Below are 18,030 nucleotides of genomic sequence, written 5' to 3'. Positions count from 1 at the left end.
TGGGTCTGGCCCTTCAAATGAATTGTCCCACCAGGACTCGGGAGAGAGGAAGGATCACCTCCCTCAGTATGCTGGCAATGCTGCTTTCTGCGCTGGCTAATATTAAAATTTGTGTGTGTGTGTATCAAGGCAACAAGTGTCCAGTTCCTTCTTTGCAAAGCTATCTTCCAGCCAGTCAGCCCAGGTATGTACTGGTGCCTGGGGTTATTCCGGCCCAGGTGCATGACTTTGCATTTCACATGGCCGAATGTTATGAGATTCTTGTGAGCCCATTTCTCCTGTCTGTTGAGGTCCCTGCTGGAATACTTTCTGGTCCTTCTCATCCTAGAATTTATTCAGAAGAATATGGGAACAAGAGTCTTAGCATTAGTCTCTTGAGCCATTAAATGCTCAGCCTTATTTTGTAGTGTATCGATGACGTTATGTAGTTTCTGACAGAAGCGTAGACTATCCACAGGTGTATGGTTATCGAAAAGTAATCCTGCAGAGCCCGAGATCATCTTTTCTAGTTACTGCTGGGAATGAACAAACTAAAATTTCACTTCCCTGCCCATCTGTTCAGCAACCAAAAGTAGGTAATTTATCTCAGTGGGACACCTACCACCTGTGTAAAGTTTTTGAAAGAGGTTGTTAGCGTGCGATGACTACAGCCAAGGGACACCAGGCCCGAGTGCCTCGTACTCCATGCTTTACTGCTGGCTTTTTCTGTAGGGTGCCTTCTAACTCAGTACTTGCACAGTGTCAAACCTGTTTGGTGCCTGTGTCCCTGTGAAGCTCACAATGATGCTACCTGCTTTGCCACACGGCATGCTCTCGTGCCAGCTGTGCACAGCTCCTCACCAGCAGTCACCCCTCTTTGACATGCTAAACCAGGCACCACCAGCACACTGCATTTTTTTTACAGCTACTGTTTTATCTCAGTGGCTTCTCTTGAATTATGTATCCTCATCTTTCATGTATGAAATCTCAGCTGATTTAAAGATTACCCCAGAGAGTTCAGCACACCTGGAAATGAATGGAACAGCAGATAGTCCCAACCATTCCACCACAGAGCAGGAGGTTTAACAGTGCAAACCAGGAGCTTTTACAGCAGTTGGGTACTGGAATACAATTTTTGTGGGAGCGTTGTCTCTTCACGTATGGTCTGCACCCAAGCAATCAATACATTGGGTTGCCAAGAATTCAAGCTCGGTGGCAATGTTTGCTCTCAGGCAAAACGGATTGAATGAGTTCAAAGAAAGACCTGACATGTAGCGAGATTGTCGGCTGTTCTGTTAGGGCTAGGCACCAAAGATTTCATTAGATAAGGTACCCGAAATTGTGTGTGCCTCTCACTGGGAGGTGAGCAGAACAGAGCAAGTGAATGCAAATCTGTCTGAAAAGCAGTTCCTATCTGATGTGAGGCTTCTGAGTACATTATGAAGGAAAAAGAAGCCACTGAGCGTAAACTACATATATAATGTCAGCACGATACGGAATCACAAGGCATGTAAAACTTAACCGCTCTACCCTATAAAGCATACTTCAGTTTCTTCAGCAGGAGTTGTGGTCACTCTGCTCCCAGCAGAAATTAGACTTTAGATGAACTGTAAGATCCTATTCACCTCTCTTATGCTAGCATAACCGGCATAAAAGATTATGCCAGTTACTATGCCATTACCATTAATGAACTTATACCAATTAAGTGCTGAGAGCAACAAACAGAGCTCAAGTTCATGGTGCAGTCTGGCCAGAAAATGGGCTTTTTGCAAGGCAAAATATGTTCATTTTCTTTATTTTGACTATTACTATATTTCAAATTTAAATTCTTCTGGATTTTTAGGCAGCTTCAGCCCCATTAGCTTCCCACCACACCAGACTGCAAAGCATCCTTTTCTCTCTTAACACTCCAGCTATGCACCCAGCTCATGACCGGAGATGACCAGGGCATTGTATTTTCTGATAAAAGTTCTTTTTAAAATCAGGTCTCCTACTGAACACTTTTTTCTCACTACTTGGTTACTTCTGCCCTTTTCTCTTTTTCTCCCTGCTCCCTACCAAGGGACTGGTACAAGCACAGGGGCTGTCTTCATGGCCTTGCTGTTCCATGGATCAGGAGCTAGAAGATGTTTGCATTTACCTCTGGAGTGTAATTCTGACTGATGGGTTCTTATCAGGGTTGCCAAGTCCATCCATCCAATTGTCTATTTCGTTTTTGAAGACCAAGCAACCATAAAGTTGAAAACCATGTTGTATTTTTGGAATCTGAAATTTCAGACAATGCATTTATGAATTATTTATGGAGAATGTGTTTTCAGTAATGTGCGGCATAAAATGGAATGAATGCGTATCCATACTTGCCCTGAACTCTCCAAAGTGCATGCTAATAAACAGAATGATAACCTACCATCACTTTTGCCCCGTAAGATTTACAGTGCAAGCACTTTTTTGTATGGTTTAATTCAAGTCAGTTTGTCAACTTAAAGCTCTAGTGTTTTGTTTTAAAGTACAACTTGGTGAGTGATTTTCTATTACTTAAAGAAATCTAACTGCTTTTTCCCCCCTATTTCAACCAGAGTTAGTGTCTGTACATTTTTGTAGTCATGCTGGCATAGAGCCACTCTAAATTATGCTTTAATTCACAATTAGAAGGAAGTGGCAACTGTGCAGAGCAACAAACCTCTCATTTAAAATGGCCATTATACAAGATCATGATTCTTCAGAATGATTAAGATATTGAAGAATAATTAAGATATCTTTAGATTTTCGGCCATTTAGAAGTGCTGGGCTTATTTAATTTTTTTTAAACCTCCCTGAAACAGCTTTTTCTGTAATGACAGTAATACAGGACTCTATATTATCACAACGTGGTGTTTACTGGTATCTGAATTGTCTAATGGTAACTTGTTTTCACTGATATAGCTGACAGGGCAGAGATAATTAAGAAACAAAAGAATTTGAGTTTCTGAATAGCTGAATTTTGCTATTAAACACTCCATGCCACAGCAGAAGAAATTAAGCTGACAAGCAGGAGGGGAAGAATAGTACAAATCCACAGGAAGAGTTTGTGTTTAGGTACAGCAATTGACTATGTAAAATATTTCAGCAAGGTAGAGGAAAAAAGAAAAGAGGTAAAATAACCAATTTTCAAGCATTTCCAAGTTGTAAAATTGAGGTTTTGCAATACCTGTTCATCCTGGTACAACAAATAGCAGCAGAGAGGGAAGAAACAATGCACCTGTGAGCCAGTGGCAGAACTTCCACTGGCTTCCGTAGGGTCACGATTCCACCCCAATATACACCTAAAACTACTGCAGCCCGATTTTGTTCTTCTGCTTAATGAGGTTTTAAATCTTGCACAGCTAGTAGCAGTTCTTGCCACAATGGTTAGAAAGTCAATGAAAGCTCACAGTTCAGTAACTAAATGACAAAGTAAGAAACTTTGGAATCATAAAATGGTTATAAGTGCTTGACCTAAAACTCTACAGATCTCCCAATGACTACAATTGAAGCAAAAACTTGATTTATTATCTGGCAGTCTGGGAATATGGACTGAGCTTGTGAGGAAAGGCAGATAGCTAATCCATGTAAATGATGATGGACTTTGCAAGCTGGATGTTTTTTTTTTTCATTATTTTTTTTCCTGAGCTATGCCCCTTATTTTTTTTTTTATTTTTTTTTACTTATTTAGTACCTACAAAGTTCTAGCCATTGTATGGTTATAAGGCAGTCCCAGCTTTGCTGAAAGCAGACTAGGAAAAAGAAACAAAACATGCAAAATCAAAACTAAAGGCCAAGACCCAGAATGGCAGAGAGGAGGTGCAGAATTGCACTATGCCTTACATATGCAAACCCTTTGTCAGAGGCTTTAGCAGATTATAAAAGCAAAAGCACAATTTTAAAGATGATTCATTGAATTAGAGCTTGCTTTGAGGGGAAAAATGCTGGGGGACAAACTTGTAAGAGCAAAAAAAAAAAAAAAAAATAGAAGAAAGGCTGTTAAGGCAGGAGAAGTAGGGGGATGAGGTATGGCAGGGAAGATGATGACAGCTTAGTTTTGGCCCAGAACAATAAAGGGTGAAGATCTCGCTGAAGATATGCTGTGATGACAGAGTGCTTAAAGGGAATAAAAGCTAAGCATGCTCTGAAGTGCAAAGTTATTATGTAATATCACAGCAGAATCAGGGCCTCAGGTGCTGTACATATACTGAGGTTCATTTTCTGATCTGAAGAGCTTTCAGACTTGATGAGACAGAAGCGGGTGTGTGGGAGGGGAGAGAAGGACAATACAAACAGAGTGATTGCAGAGGTGGTTGTTAAACTCCATGGTAGTTCCATGGTTCTGTAATTCCTTTCTTTTCTACTAAAACTTCATTCTAAATTATTCTTCTGTCACTGGCAGATATGATTTAAAAGGTTTCTTTACTTCTCAGCACTCATGTCTTTGTTCGCTCTCCCCCTTCCAGAATTATTACAACCTCAGTTATGCCAATTCAGCTGCCTGCAGCCGTACCTTAAAAAGAAACGATCTGGGGTTTTTGTTGTTTTTTTAACTACTAAAAGCACACAGAGACAAAAACAATAAAGAAGTTCTTTCAGTTGTATTTGACAGGTTGGTAACATGGCAGCAGAGTCTGAGTGAGAGTCCGATGAGGAAATAATAGAAAAGGCTGAGTTTCCAGTAGCAAAAAGGTGGGATAACTGAGGGTTGGGAGCCCTGAGACAGGAGTGTGAAAAGGTGAGGAAAGCAGGTGTTGGTCTCTGACTAGTGGGTAAGTGAAAATGGCTTGTTTGTTTAGCAAGGAGGAATGAGAGCAGCAGTAACTCTTAGTTCAGTAATGACAGCCAGCTGGGTGTTATCATAGGTGAAGCCAGGGTGAAAGCTGTGGAATAAAAATCTCTTATCAGACCTGACTTAGGACAAAAGTTTTTCCATGCTGATGCTGAACCCAGTATCCTTTAGCACACTGGCTCTGCTTTGTATGCAAAAGACCAGGGCCAAGCCAGCAGTGCTCGGCCTTTTTTAACACCGTGTCCTCTTTAGCTCTTTACTACTGCCTGTCACACTGAGAAGGTTGTCCCATAGTGCTGCCTCCCACTGCTCATTTTGGTTAGTAAAGGTGTGAATTACCAAGTTCTGCTACTTTTCTCCCTGTTCTTGTATGCAAAGGCAGCAATCTCTGATGTCATTTTCCACCAGAAATAGCAAAAATTGTTAGTAACCCCACAAAATGAGGCGTTCTATTCATTGGTTTGTAGGTCCTGCAGCACACAGCGCTGCGTTACAGTGCAGTGGGTCAACACACACAAAGTAGGAAGGGTGCAAGAGCCATGAAAGCAGCAAAAAGGCTGTTGCCATCTGAGTCCTCAAAGGCATGCTCTGCGTGAGTGTTGGAGGGAGCTGGTCTCCTCTCTGCTTCTATATAACCACACGTGGGGAATATGGTGCTCGTTTCTGGGTGATCGTTTACTGGAAAGATGCTGTCAAAGATAGGAGGAGAGTGGCAAAATCTGTTGCTGTGCTCAAGGTATTGATTTATGAGTGAAGATTAAAATACATGTGGCTCAGATAAATGTTGACTGAGACTGGAGCAGAAGGGAGAAATGTAATGTTATTCAAATACTTAAGGAGTATTTGCACCAAAATAGAAGACGGATTTTTCAGTACTGTGCAAGATCTTTAGCTATAACAAATAGTGTGAAACTGGGAGGAAGAAAAAACCTCCTTGTCTGTCTCTAGCTGACTATCAGAAATACATTCTTGTTGTGTATTCTGGTTTGCAACACATAGTTTTTTCTCCTACAAAACTCTAAAGCAAATATTCATGCAACATTTGGAGTGTTTTCCATGCTACTCTGATCTCCTAAATTGTATATCTTTCCCCTTGGACTTTGTGTAGACTGTATGCTTTTTCGGACAGAGAATCACTCTTACAAGTGGTTGTAGAGTAGGTCCCCCTGATCAAGGCCCTTTAGGTTATACTGTAGCCAGTAAATAAGTAATAATGGTAATGTTAGCGTGAGATATATTTGGCTGTGGAATGGCTTCCCTAGGAGAATAGCAAGAGGCTGATTATTAGCAAAAAAATGTTAGGAAGCACACTGTAGGGAATGGTTCTCTGTCAGCGGGGAGAAGGCTGGATGATCTAATAAGTCTTTTCCTTCTCTGGGTTATGATTCTGTGAATACTGCCTCAGAGACTTCTCTAAAAGTCTCTGATACTATAAGCTCTCTATTATGTGGGTGTGGGTTTTACAGCACTCCGGGAGGCTTTTGCTGAGGACACTGTAAATATATTCTGTTTTACATTGTGTGATGTATTTTAAATAAAAGGCTTAGATCTTTTTTTAATTGCTTTGAACTATTCTGCAGTCTGATCTTTTTCTTTAAGAATTAAGGAACTTTGAGATACTTTTGGAAAATACAGAACAGTTACAGGCAAGAAATACATTGCAACCTGGAGCTGGTTTAAATACATACAGCACTGCTGAATTTGCCTCCTCCTGTTTCCCATGGTAAAGTGTCTGTTCCCAGTTCCAACCTGCATGAAAGTGAAATGGGAATCTCAGGCTAACTGGCACGGTCCCTTTGTCTCTGAGTCCATATTTAATCTCGTTCATTCTCTTGATGCTTCAGCCTCAAAGATTGCACTTCTCTGGGTTCGTTTTTGGGGGGTTTAGCATGTCAGTACATGGGGATACTCCAACAGGGGTTTCTTTGGTCACTAAAGATCAGGTCACAGGAGAGACAAGGTTCCCTATCCTGACTTCTGGCCTTTGAGGGAATGACTGCAAAATCAGCTTCTCTTTCCAGCTTTCATTTCCTATCCAACTGGTCTGTCCTTTTCATTGACATGTTCATCTGAGGCTTGCTGGGCCAAATAGCATACTGGCTAAAATCTGGATTATACTCATACAGCAGGGAGGCAGAGAAGAAAGAAACCAAGACATTGGGTAGGACGTTGAAGATCCTGAACCCAGAAACCTACTGACTCAAAGAAGATCAACTACACACAGTGTGTGTGGATTTTCAAAAGGCCATTGTCAAGGTTCTACACCAAAGGTTGTTAACAAAACCAAGTTTCCACAGGATTGGAAGAAAGTCCTTTTATCTGTATACTAATCATTTCATGGTAGCAAGTAAAGGGACTTAATATACATTTTCCATGATGCAAGAGTCAGCAGGGACCAGTGTTGGGATTGTTCTTGATCAGTGACTTGGAATGAGAAGTAAACAGAAAAAAATTTTTAGATGACCTGATATGCTTGTGAATTACACTAAATTCTTTCAGGTAGTCAAATATCACATCTATAGCAAGAAACTCCAAAAAAAGCATCAAAAGTGTTGGACAAAAAGGTAATTTACCTAGTTAAGAGTCATCAACACCATGTCTACGTGATACTGAACTCAGAGTATCATATCATAGAATAGCTTGAGTTGGAAGGGACCTTAAAAATCATCTAACTCTAACTCCCCTGCCATAGACAGAGATGCCACCCACTAGATCAGGTTGGCCAAGGCCCCATCCAGAGGAGGCGGTTACAACTTGTAAAATCAAAAGCTTCGCAGAAGCTTGTTGGATATACAGGCATTGGTGTACCCACATTTTGGTTCCTCTGTGTTCTTTTGGTCTCTGCCTCTCAAGAAATTTTGTCCAATATTTTTGGACAAAAGATTGATACATGGATGTTGAAAGGATGAGCCAGGGACATAACCTCTAGCATCCCTAGTGCAAGAATTGTGGACACAAGAAAAAAAGATGGCAGAAAGTGGCTAGGACTTTTGAATTTGGGCAGAATTCCACCCATCGCCAATAGAACCTGGATTAGCTTGAGGTGGATAATCGATCAGTCATTCCAGCCAGTTTTTCCAGGTAACCTCAAGCTGTAACACCACTGTGTTGTCTTCATGTTTGGGGTATCTTGGCTGCTAACGCCATACCTTATCTGCATCTGTTTTCTCCTGCGGAAGCTGCTTTTATTTGCCCTGTTTGTTCCAGTCAAGTAGGAGTTTGACATTTGCTTTATAGTAACAATAAGCTTGGTTTCCTTTTCTGTAAAATGGGTCTTTTCCTTACCCCTTGAAGGTGTTTTTAGCTGTATTTAGTGTTTGTGAAATGCTTGGAGGCAGATGGTGTTTTATGAATACAAAATAGTGTTAGGCTTTGTACTTGGGCACAATACTGTACCGTAATTCAAAGGCAATTCATGTAACATTAGTAAATCACTTTGAACTTTATGTTGAAAATATAAGCAGTAGTATAAAAATAAACCTTTTTATTTCCTCTGGTATATACAGTTAAATAAAGTAAGCCTATATAGCTACTAATCTCCAAAACCGTATTGCCAGTATGCTTTGTTGAAATGCCATCACCTTGCAGAAGAGACATTCTGTGTTTTGTACACATTTATGGTTGAAGAATAAATTTTCAGAGACTGTAAATGAAAAGATATCTCTGAACATAGTGATCAAATAATATCTGACAGTGCTTGTTTAAAGAAATATACATATATCTCACTGCCAGAGTATTTATGGCTCTAATAAGTTTAGTTATTTTGCCTCATGGGGAAATTTCTGCTTCTCCAAATATCAAACTTGTTTGGTGTTGCGCTGTTTTTTTCAGGAAGGAGCAAATGATATTATTAGTTAAATGGGACTGCACAATGTAAAAATACAATAGCACAGTTTAAAAATTGAACACCATATAAGAAATATAATATATTTTACCAGCAATGGGAAATAGACAAACATTAAAAATTTAATGACATATCCCAAATGCCTAAACGAATAAATAAACAAACATTGCTGTTCAGCTGATTGATGTGAGGATCCTCTGTGGTTACCTTCAAGAGCACTGTTTTCTCTAATATCCTGCTCAGTAATGAGTTCTGTGCATCACTTTTGTGTAACCTGACCATTTTTTCAGTACTGTACGTTGTGGGACTGTCTGAACTCTGATTTTTCAGCAGGTTTTATTGGACAGAATACCAAGTGGTTTCAGGTGATTTCTCAGCAACCACCCTGGGAATAAGTGGTCTTATGGTTCCCAGAGCAACAGCCACATTTGCGTGTTTGTCATAAAAATGCAAGCGCTTTCCTTCCCGTTCAGTTTTGAAATATATCGCAAGGTAAGATGCACCTGTAGATGTTCAGAGCGTTGTATTCTGCTGCACAGGCGATGAAACAGAAATACTGTGGAACAAAAGGTTTGACTCTGTGCCAACCTGTACTCAATTTTGTACTGTTTCCTTCTTTAAAATGTGAACTTTTAACGAGCTGGTATAAAGCGTAATGCTTTATGATGTTTTCTGTTACTTTAGTGATGGGCTAAAACTGTTTTCTACATTAAGAGTTTATAAACTCTACTAGATACTTATTTAATTAGGAGCCAATGCTGAAAGTTTGTAATAAAATTTCCACAAACACTTAAGTGTCTGACGAGCCAAATTTCCAGCAACCTGTGTTAATAGTACACAGGAGATTAGGAGAATACTGTCACAGCATGGTGCAATGCCTGACCAGGATGGATTTAGCCACTAAGGTCACAGTTCTACACTGACACAGCTACAGAGGTTTGATCCCTGTGGTAGCTCTCAGATAGTTTGGGCATCTCCATGCTGCTTTCTGTTGAGCCGTATTTGGAGATTTACGTAGTACATTAAAAACAAAAGTCAAATTTCTTTGTCGAAAGAAGAGCTTCAGTGTGCTTACCTTGGTCTGTTCTCTCAACACCCTCTTGTTTGTGGCCCTGCCTTCCTTATGGTTTATATGCCAATTCTTTGTGTCTCCTCTCCTGATAGAATTTATGGAGACCTTATGGTAAGACTACTTTCACCAAAGCATAGCTATCTAAATAACTTCTAATCCAAGCTTGTAGAGTAGCCTGCACAAACTTTCTTCTCCCATGGAAAAACATGCAGACTTTCAAGCTCAAGAAAGTCAGAGGAAAAAAATACAAATGGTGGAAATGTCAAGACTGGGCTTAGAAAATAGATTGTTCTCCAGTCTGTTCTGTAGGTGACTTCCCAGCATACTGGCAGCTGTTGCTAAAAGGTGAAGACAGACTGAATTGTCACCAGCTTTAAGGGGACAGTTGTCTACCTCATTTCCCTTCTGTTGAAAGGACAAAAGACATAAAAGAAAATATATGTAAGCGTCTAACACTGATGCAAATTTGGGAATTTTTTCTCCTGGGGAAGCATGAGCAAGGGCCTCTCTTTCTCTTGACTGTTAATTTCCATTAAAAGAGCATTCTTTATTCACAAGCCAAGTTTGCCAGATCAGTTTTCATGTTTGAAACGTTCTGACTTTTGGGTGCCTGATGCTGCAGCTTTGACTTCACTGAAGCCATAAAGTGTGATCTCAATAATCTGGTTTTGCTTACACATTTAGGCAGATCATGGAAGGAATACATGTGCTGTTTTTAGAGAGTTTCATTTTGGGCTTTGAGCATTCTGTGCCTCTTTAAATATTCAGATACAAATAAATAGTGAGAAAATTGTCTTTGCGGGCTTCAAACCATTCTAGGTCTACTCAGTTGCCTCCAGCCAGATGCTGTCTGATGTTGCCTAGACAAACCAGGGCAAACCATTATCATGGGATTAAACACTAAATACCTGCAAGGAGCATTCTCTTTATCAGATAGCGCTCTGTTAGCAGAGTTCATTCACTTTATTGCATATATAACTGTGGTGTCAAATAGACTGATTTACAACACCTGGTCTTTTACATAATCTTTGCTATTTGCTGCTCTTGTAATCTGCCAAATCATTTAGCCTTCCTGATAGCAGAAATGCTGTAAAACTTAGATAAACTTGCAGAAGAAATAAACTCCAAGGTACTGCTGAAATCCAGGGCCTGCACGTTTGCTATAAATGCACTGGCTGGTTTGGTTTCCCCCTGCCTAATCTGTGATTGAATGTGGCTGCTGGAGAAATTGAAATTTTATGATAGCACTACAGTCAGAGGAGATAAGCATTTGTATGCTAGACTAGATTAATCTAAAAAGAAGTTTTTAGGTGTGGCTAATGAAACCAGTGTATGTGTTAACTGGTTTTCTTTGGGGTTCAAAGCATCTGTGTATATCTACAGAGTCTAGTCTAAAACTTTCCCTATGTGAAAAGTCTAATATAGCTATGTGCTAGTTCTCACTAGCAGAATAGCTTATTCCATTTTACATTGGAGATGTTTTTAAGGAGCCCGGGTTTTCAGAGGGTACTTTCTGAATGCTAATACAAACCACAGGCCCATTTATAGTGGCTTGCATGGCTACCTATGTCCTTCTGAAGTTTTTGGTTAGAGTAATTGTAAGACATCACATTTGGGTAGGGTTAGACACAGTCCATTTGGAACAAAACCAAAGCTCTGTTTTGGGGGGTTGAGTCACTCATTTCTGGCTATTAGAGGTAATTTTGAACAGACATAATAGAAAGACATGTAGATACGTGCAAAATGTGAAAAAATCTGGCAAAATAGGTTTCTGATCAGATGAAATGCAAACTAGTATATCAGAAGGAAATTAATACAGATAGTCAGATAGAGGAGAGAGTGCTGAGACGTGGTTGTATTAAGTCAGGCTGTGTTAGGAAAGATGGCTACCATCAAATTGGAAGGAACAATGAAAATTCAAGGAAATTAAAGAGTTGGCTTTTGGAGCAATAGTAGCATAACTAAGATTGCCATTAATATCAGTATTAACCGAACAGTGCCCCAGTTAACTCACATGAGCTGAGAAAGTATTTCAGCATTTCTTGGACATGGCTACAAGTTAGCTTGTCACAGTCAGTCTTCTGACAACTGCTAGGACATAACACTCGCCACTGGAGCTAATGAAGGATATTTTGCATGGCTTTGCTGGTTTAGGGAGGAAAGTTGCTTTAACTCCTGCTGCTGCATGAGGAGACTGGACATTACAAGTGGTGGTCTGCCTCTGGGAAATCCATTGGTCTCTGCTAATCTTTCACACCAATAAACTACTGTGAATATTTGCACTGAAGATTTTCATCCCGTCTGAGTTTAGGAACTTGCTCCAACTGGATGGTCTGGTTGCGTAGTCTTCCTAGGCTACCCCTGTCTCGAATGGAAAACCCAAGGCTTTCCCACTCATTGCAGGAAACAACTTGAGATGTTTCCTCACTCTGTGGATGAACTCTTTCTTCTTAAGTGGCAGGGACCTTATGGTAGTTTCCATACCAGCCACACTGATATCTTAGTTGGGTGCTGTGAATAATGTTTCTCTGCAGGTAAGTTATTGAGTGCCTGAATTATTTCAGCACTGGGAATGTTAGGCAGGCTGGTGTTAACAACAAAATGGAATGAAGGGGACTTTTAGGTAAAACTCTGGAGTCATATCTCTTAGATTAGAGAACAGCCTCCCTAGGGATGCAGGGAACCGGCATTGTTTAAGACATTTAAAATTGGACAGGAGAAAATGTATTGTAATGATCAATCCTGTGCTGGTATTTGGATCAGGTCTTGTCTTGTGTGAATATTAATAGGAAGTCTCTGTCTAAAGTACCTGCCATTATTCAGCGTGCGTTACTAGCTAACGCTGGCCTGCAACCTTCCCCCACATCTGTACTCACACTTAAAGGACAGCCTGAGTAATGTCTGGCACCTTTGCCTTCTCTCATGGTGCCTGAAGTGTTGATTTTGTATTGCCTTGCTTAGATTATATTCCTTCAGTGCTTCCACGAGGCAGACTCCATATAGTGCATAGAGATTTACAGGAAGCACGTGTAGTTTGTGGCAATAATAATAAAGTCTCCTGCTGTTTTCAGATCCCCGGGAAACTAAATCAAGTGTAGAGGTCTATTCAAAAAAGTGCAGCATGTGTATAAGTCACTTTGCCATTACCTGTGTGGGTCTGTCTTGTACCTGTTCTGTGTATTTGGCTGTTATATCTCTGAATCCTGTCCTCAATCTCCGGAGTGTGACTAAGACATTACACACATCAAATGGAAAAGCTGATGAAACGGCTTAAAATAACCCAAGCACCCATGCTTTGCTTGCCTCTTTCTCACCACCTCTGTGCTCGTATTCCTCATAGGAACTCATATAACAAAATTCATTCTGGACTGATGGCCCCCAATAGACAAGCCTAGGTCTAGTCTGGATTAAGCAGGTGGAAGGATTGGATTTGATTCCTGTGTGATGCTTAACAGAGTTCCCATTTTCTTGGTATGTTTCTGTAGGTATGAAACCTCTCTTCTGGACCTGGTTGAAGCTATGAGTCCCATATCTGCCCCAGGACACCACTACAGAGAATTATATGATGGGAACAACATGCACACACCTCGTCATATGAGCCGCAGGCCGTCGTCTTGGTACCAGACCCCTCGCAGTTCCAGAAGCAGAGCAGATGAGATAGAGGAGAGCCGGCTGCTCGAGGAGATTTTCTTCATTTGACACTGCTCTTTGTTCTACAGCCCTTCTGTAGAATTTTCAGGAACTTTTTCTTTCTGATTTGTTTGTGTTAAAGTACCATTTTTAAATTATTTGAGTGACAACTGATTGTCTTCCCTCTTCTAACAGTTAATTAGCATCCAGTTTCGTTTTGGTTTTAGTAATCATGGTGCAAGAATGTTTGTGGGATAGACCAATCAGAAAGCGTTAACTTTTTTTCTAAACCTTTCATGTGCCAAGTAATCATTCTAAAGCAGATTTTTTTTTCATCTACAACATTTTCTAATAGATTGAAGTCACAGTTTTGCCAGTCTCATATCAGAAGTATATTTCATTATTGATTTTTAGCTCTAAAGCAGTTTGCAAGAACTGCCTAACATTCAAGAACCATAACGTTCAAAGTAGATTATTTTCTAATTAAACAAGTCTGTTTAAAGCCTGGCATATTATAAAGGTACAAGCACTTTACTACTTTTTTCAGTGATTTTATGATCTACCTTTTCTTCAGCATTCCGATGTTAAACATGCTGAGTTTTTAGGGGATAATATCATAAGCTCAACTATACAGTGTCTAATAACATTAATAGATGATGTTGCAGATTGATGTACTAGGCATCCATGTGAAATATATTCCTCCTTAAATCAGTGCTATTTGACATAGTTTATGCACTGGGAGACCTAACCCTGAAATAGCAGAACACAGTCAGATGTTGTAGTGGTCCAAAACCTATGTGATGTACTTTTCAAGATGAAATATATAGTTGTGGTAGTATAAGAACAGGCTTAAGACATTTTCACTAACTTGCACTATTTTGATCTGGTATCCAGGCTCCATTGTAAATAAGACAAATCAGTAATTATTTCCACCAGCGGCTCGCAATGCACATTTCCCTGCCGGCTTTAATTATTCATGCTGTATCTATTTCAGTTTATTTAAATGCACTTCCATCTACTGCATGTACTTGGTTATTTAAAGAAATGTGCAGAATTGGTAAAAATGACTGCAGATTACAGGATTAATGGTCATTTTCTCCACAATGCAGTGTTCATATTTTATTGTAACAGTAGCCACCGGCATGTGTTCCTAGAAATATGAGGCTAAAATACTCATTTTGCACAGTAAAATTGCAGCGAGGGAAAGGTAGAATTGAGCCAGTACGGGCAAGTTCTAGGCCATTTGCTCCCAAATGCCAATTGGTGGGCCAGTGCAGCTTTTTTGCTGGTCTCTTTAGGCAAACGTGCTTATCTTAATGGCAGCAAGTTGCTGGTCTGATCCTTGGGGTATCACTGCTGCCTGCCTCCAACACGCTCACTCCTGTGCAAGGCTTGGTACTCCTGTGCTCTGCGAGGAGCTGGCAAGACTGCAATGAGGCACGTTGTGCCTCCTGGGGGAGAGTAAGCATGATGCAGAATATCTAGCATGCACCTCCTGGCAGCACCCTGCTTTTAGAGCAGTGAAATAAATGGATGATGAAGGGGGAGGTAAACCTTAAGTTATACTGAACTGTTCTGCTCAGGCTCTTAACCATGAATTAGGTGGTACCTTTTCCTTGTGTCCCAGCTGAGTTTTGAAAGGTGCTTGGAGGAGTTCACAGGAGGGAGGTGACATTACTGTACCAAAAAATGACTGCAGTGGAACGGCCCTGCTTGGTCTGTCCTGCTGTCAGTGAAGCATCATAGTTCTTTCCAATATGTCCATCTGCTGTTGAGTGTCCCTCGTGTTCTGCTCCCTGACCCTGTGAAGGCACAAATTTCTGGTCAAAGCCCTAAAGACATGACAGGTGCCCTGACCCAAGTGTAGCAGCTGGGGCAATAGGTTTTCTCACTCAGCATGTTTCTGCTGGCCAAGTAGTCTGCTTCCTTAGGAAGACCGGGAAAGGGTGGGGAAGGAAGAGAAAAACGTACAAGGAGCAGCAGGAAAACCGTGGAAAACCATGAAAATGATGACCAGCACATAGATCTTAAGGCTTTAGATTGATTTTTTGAGGGGGTTGGTTTTATTCTTATTTTTGTTTTGCATTTTTAGCATTTTTAAAAACCAGTTCTCTGATTTCAGTCCGATTGCTTCTCTTCTCTTTTCCAGTTAGACTGAAACGTTAATTGCCTTTTCTAATAAGTGCTAACTGACCTTTTGAAACAGCAAAAAAATAGAAGTATATCTCCTGAAAGGTGCCTTTGTGTACCCAGTCAAGAACACTGCATGGGAGCATTATGTTCTTTGGTTCCTCGTGGGTGTCAATATTTAACTGCTTTAGGATTCCTTATGATCCATTTTGTCCATTAACAATTCTAACTCTGATGGTAACTTTTGACTTGAATCTATATTTTGGCAGTAGCTCTTTTTAAAAAGACGCTGTTAGGGTTGTGGGCTCTGTGCTCAAGGTGCTGTCGATCAGTCAGAGCTACATGGGAGGCATACCTTTATGTAGCCAAGAATTCTACAATTAAGATAGTTGAAATATCTGATGGATGAAGACCCGCATGTTTTAACTATCTGTGAGATGTGAACCGAGAAGCAAAAGCTATTAATTTGGCAGACCCTGTGAAAAATCATTTTTTATAATGCTGGCTCTTGCTCTAGTTATCAGCAGTACATTAGGAATAGTGTTTAGCAGTCAGTGCAAGCGAAGATATTTTGCCATGAGGCACTACAAAGTTGAAGTTATTAAAACATTTATAGCCTTAGAAAAAAAATCAATGATTGTCAAATAGGAAAGGACAAAATCAGTAGTTGGGACTGGGAGGGGAATTGTTTTCCATCTGCTAAAACAGTGGAGGAAATGCAAAAATTAAACCAGCAAAAGCAATCACTTGACAGTGTCCTTTTAAGTTTAAGCTCCTATATTAGGAAGCTGCCGCTGGGGAGTTAGTCCAGCCACAGATTGTTTGTCCAGAGTGTTCACAGTTAATACGCTTCAGCTACACATTGGGCTGTGTTTTACATGAGGCTTTGTGGAGTGACATGACTCCTGCTAAGACTGCTACCCGTACCTTCACTTTGTGTTCTTCCTGAGTGGTTTGTACACACGCGCTGGCCAAGTTTGTGTAGTCGTTGCTTGTGTGCACCTTGCACGCGGTGGACCTGTAGCAATCACATCCTTTCCACTTGTAGTCCCTCCAGTCTCACTGTTGAGTACCATCTTGAACATATATTTATATATGTATGTGAGGTCTTAATCTAATAAATTATCTGGGGGGTTCGTTTTAATCTTCCAGACTTTGGTTTGTTTGAATTATCTTCTGGTTTCTTTTGTTTGATGCAGATGTAACAATTACCATTGACAATATGTTCCACTTTCCACGCCATCGTATCATGTGTATTCTAAATCTCCAGCTTGCTAAAATAGATGAGGAAATAGTTTTAAACCCTCTCTTTCTCTTCAGGACATGGGTATTGCTGTGAAGAGGAGCAAGACGTCTTTTGGAGCTTGAAGTCTGGGGAACAGAATACAAAAGAGAGGAGAGATGGGAAGCTAGCACCATGCACTGGGACAGAAAGGTGGAATTTGAAAGTAAGGAAGAAAGGGTGGAGGTAAAGACAAAAAAGGACAAGGATGCAAGGGAGAGAACTGAATGAAAGGATGAGAGAAGGTGTAATTTGAGTGGAGCAGAGCCAGCTCTGAAGATATAGATGAGTTGTTAAAATATAGTAAGTCAATTAGGGAGAAACGTCTTCAAGCACTGGTTCCCAGCTGAGGCTTATGATCCCAACTTCTTTTCCAGACCATGTTCCTGCATTTGGGGAGCTAGTGGTCAAAGGATACCTGGTAAATCAGGCAAAGGAGGAAATGAAAAACTTTATCTGCCCCCCTTCAGAGTACCTAGGCAGGGAAGCCAGAGCATAGGGAGGGTAGCAGGGTGAAATCCAGATGTAACCAAAGCATGGATTGAATTTAATTGCTGGGATGAAATGTGGTGTGGGCTTAGATTACGGAAGAATGTGAGACTGGATATAGCAAGAATTTGAATAAGGGAGAAACAAGAAAAACAAAATTTGTAGTGATCCAGTGAGCTGTGGAGGTCTGGTGCTAAGGAAGGGGAGAGGAAAGGGCTTAGCTGGCCTTCAGACAGACTCAGCCTGAGCTATGCAAAAGATATCCCCTGAAAGCGCACGTGAGCCCAGGGTTAAACTCTAAAAGTTGCAGCAGAGATTTTCTGAAATACGACCTCCAAGCAGCCTTTGAATTTGTACCATCTGAGGGGAGAGAGCACAACCTGGTTAGTTAGAAACCTCTTTTTTCACTGTTAACAAATTTGTGAAATTGTGTGCTAATTAGTGTATGATTTATAAATTTACATAACTGCCTGCTACATAAGACAACACAGAATATTGAATGAGGTGATTTAAACCAGCAGAAACACTGAAGTCTGCTCTGTCTGGGTGTCTCTCCTCTGGCCTTTCCCAATTCATAGCTGCTCCCTGCATCTCTTGAAGTCCTAACTGCTCATGATGACAATAAATGTTTTACTATAATGTGGTGCCATGTAGCCATGAGAGAACAGGGTACCTGGAGAACCTTTGGCAAGGTTGTAGCAGAGCTTTCACCATGGTGCTTGTGGAGGGTGTTTGGAACAGAAATCACCAAAAAAAAAAAAAAAAAAAAAAAAAGCAACTTGTTCTAGTTACTGTTGGTTTTTGACAACTCC

The 18,030-nt window shown here is 40.5% G+C and overlaps 1 protein-coding gene across 1 annotated transcript in view; it reads left to right on the top strand.

Annotated features, from left to right (window-relative positions):
- Nucleotides 1-16,514, top strand: part of KIAA1328 — a 170,626-nt gene extending 154,112 nt beyond the window's left edge. Inside the window, exon 11 of the mRNA XM_084304859.1 lies at nt 13,173-16,514. Coding sequence (XP_084160985.1) covers nt 13,173-13,386 — 214 coding nt within the window. The 3' untranslated portion in view covers nt 13,387-16,514. The remainder of the gene's footprint in view (nt 1-13,172) is intronic.
- The last annotated feature ends 1,516 nt before the right edge of the window (nt 16,515-18,030 follow it).

This window comes from Netta rufina (genome assembly GCF_964035555.1).
Source record: "Netta rufina genome assembly, chromosome: Z".
Classification (NCBI taxonomy): Eukaryota; Metazoa; Chordata; class Aves; order Anseriformes; family Anatidae; genus Netta; species Netta rufina.
The sequence above is the reverse complement of the archived record's forward strand: the minus strand, read 5'-3'. Positions and strand labels throughout refer to the sequence as shown.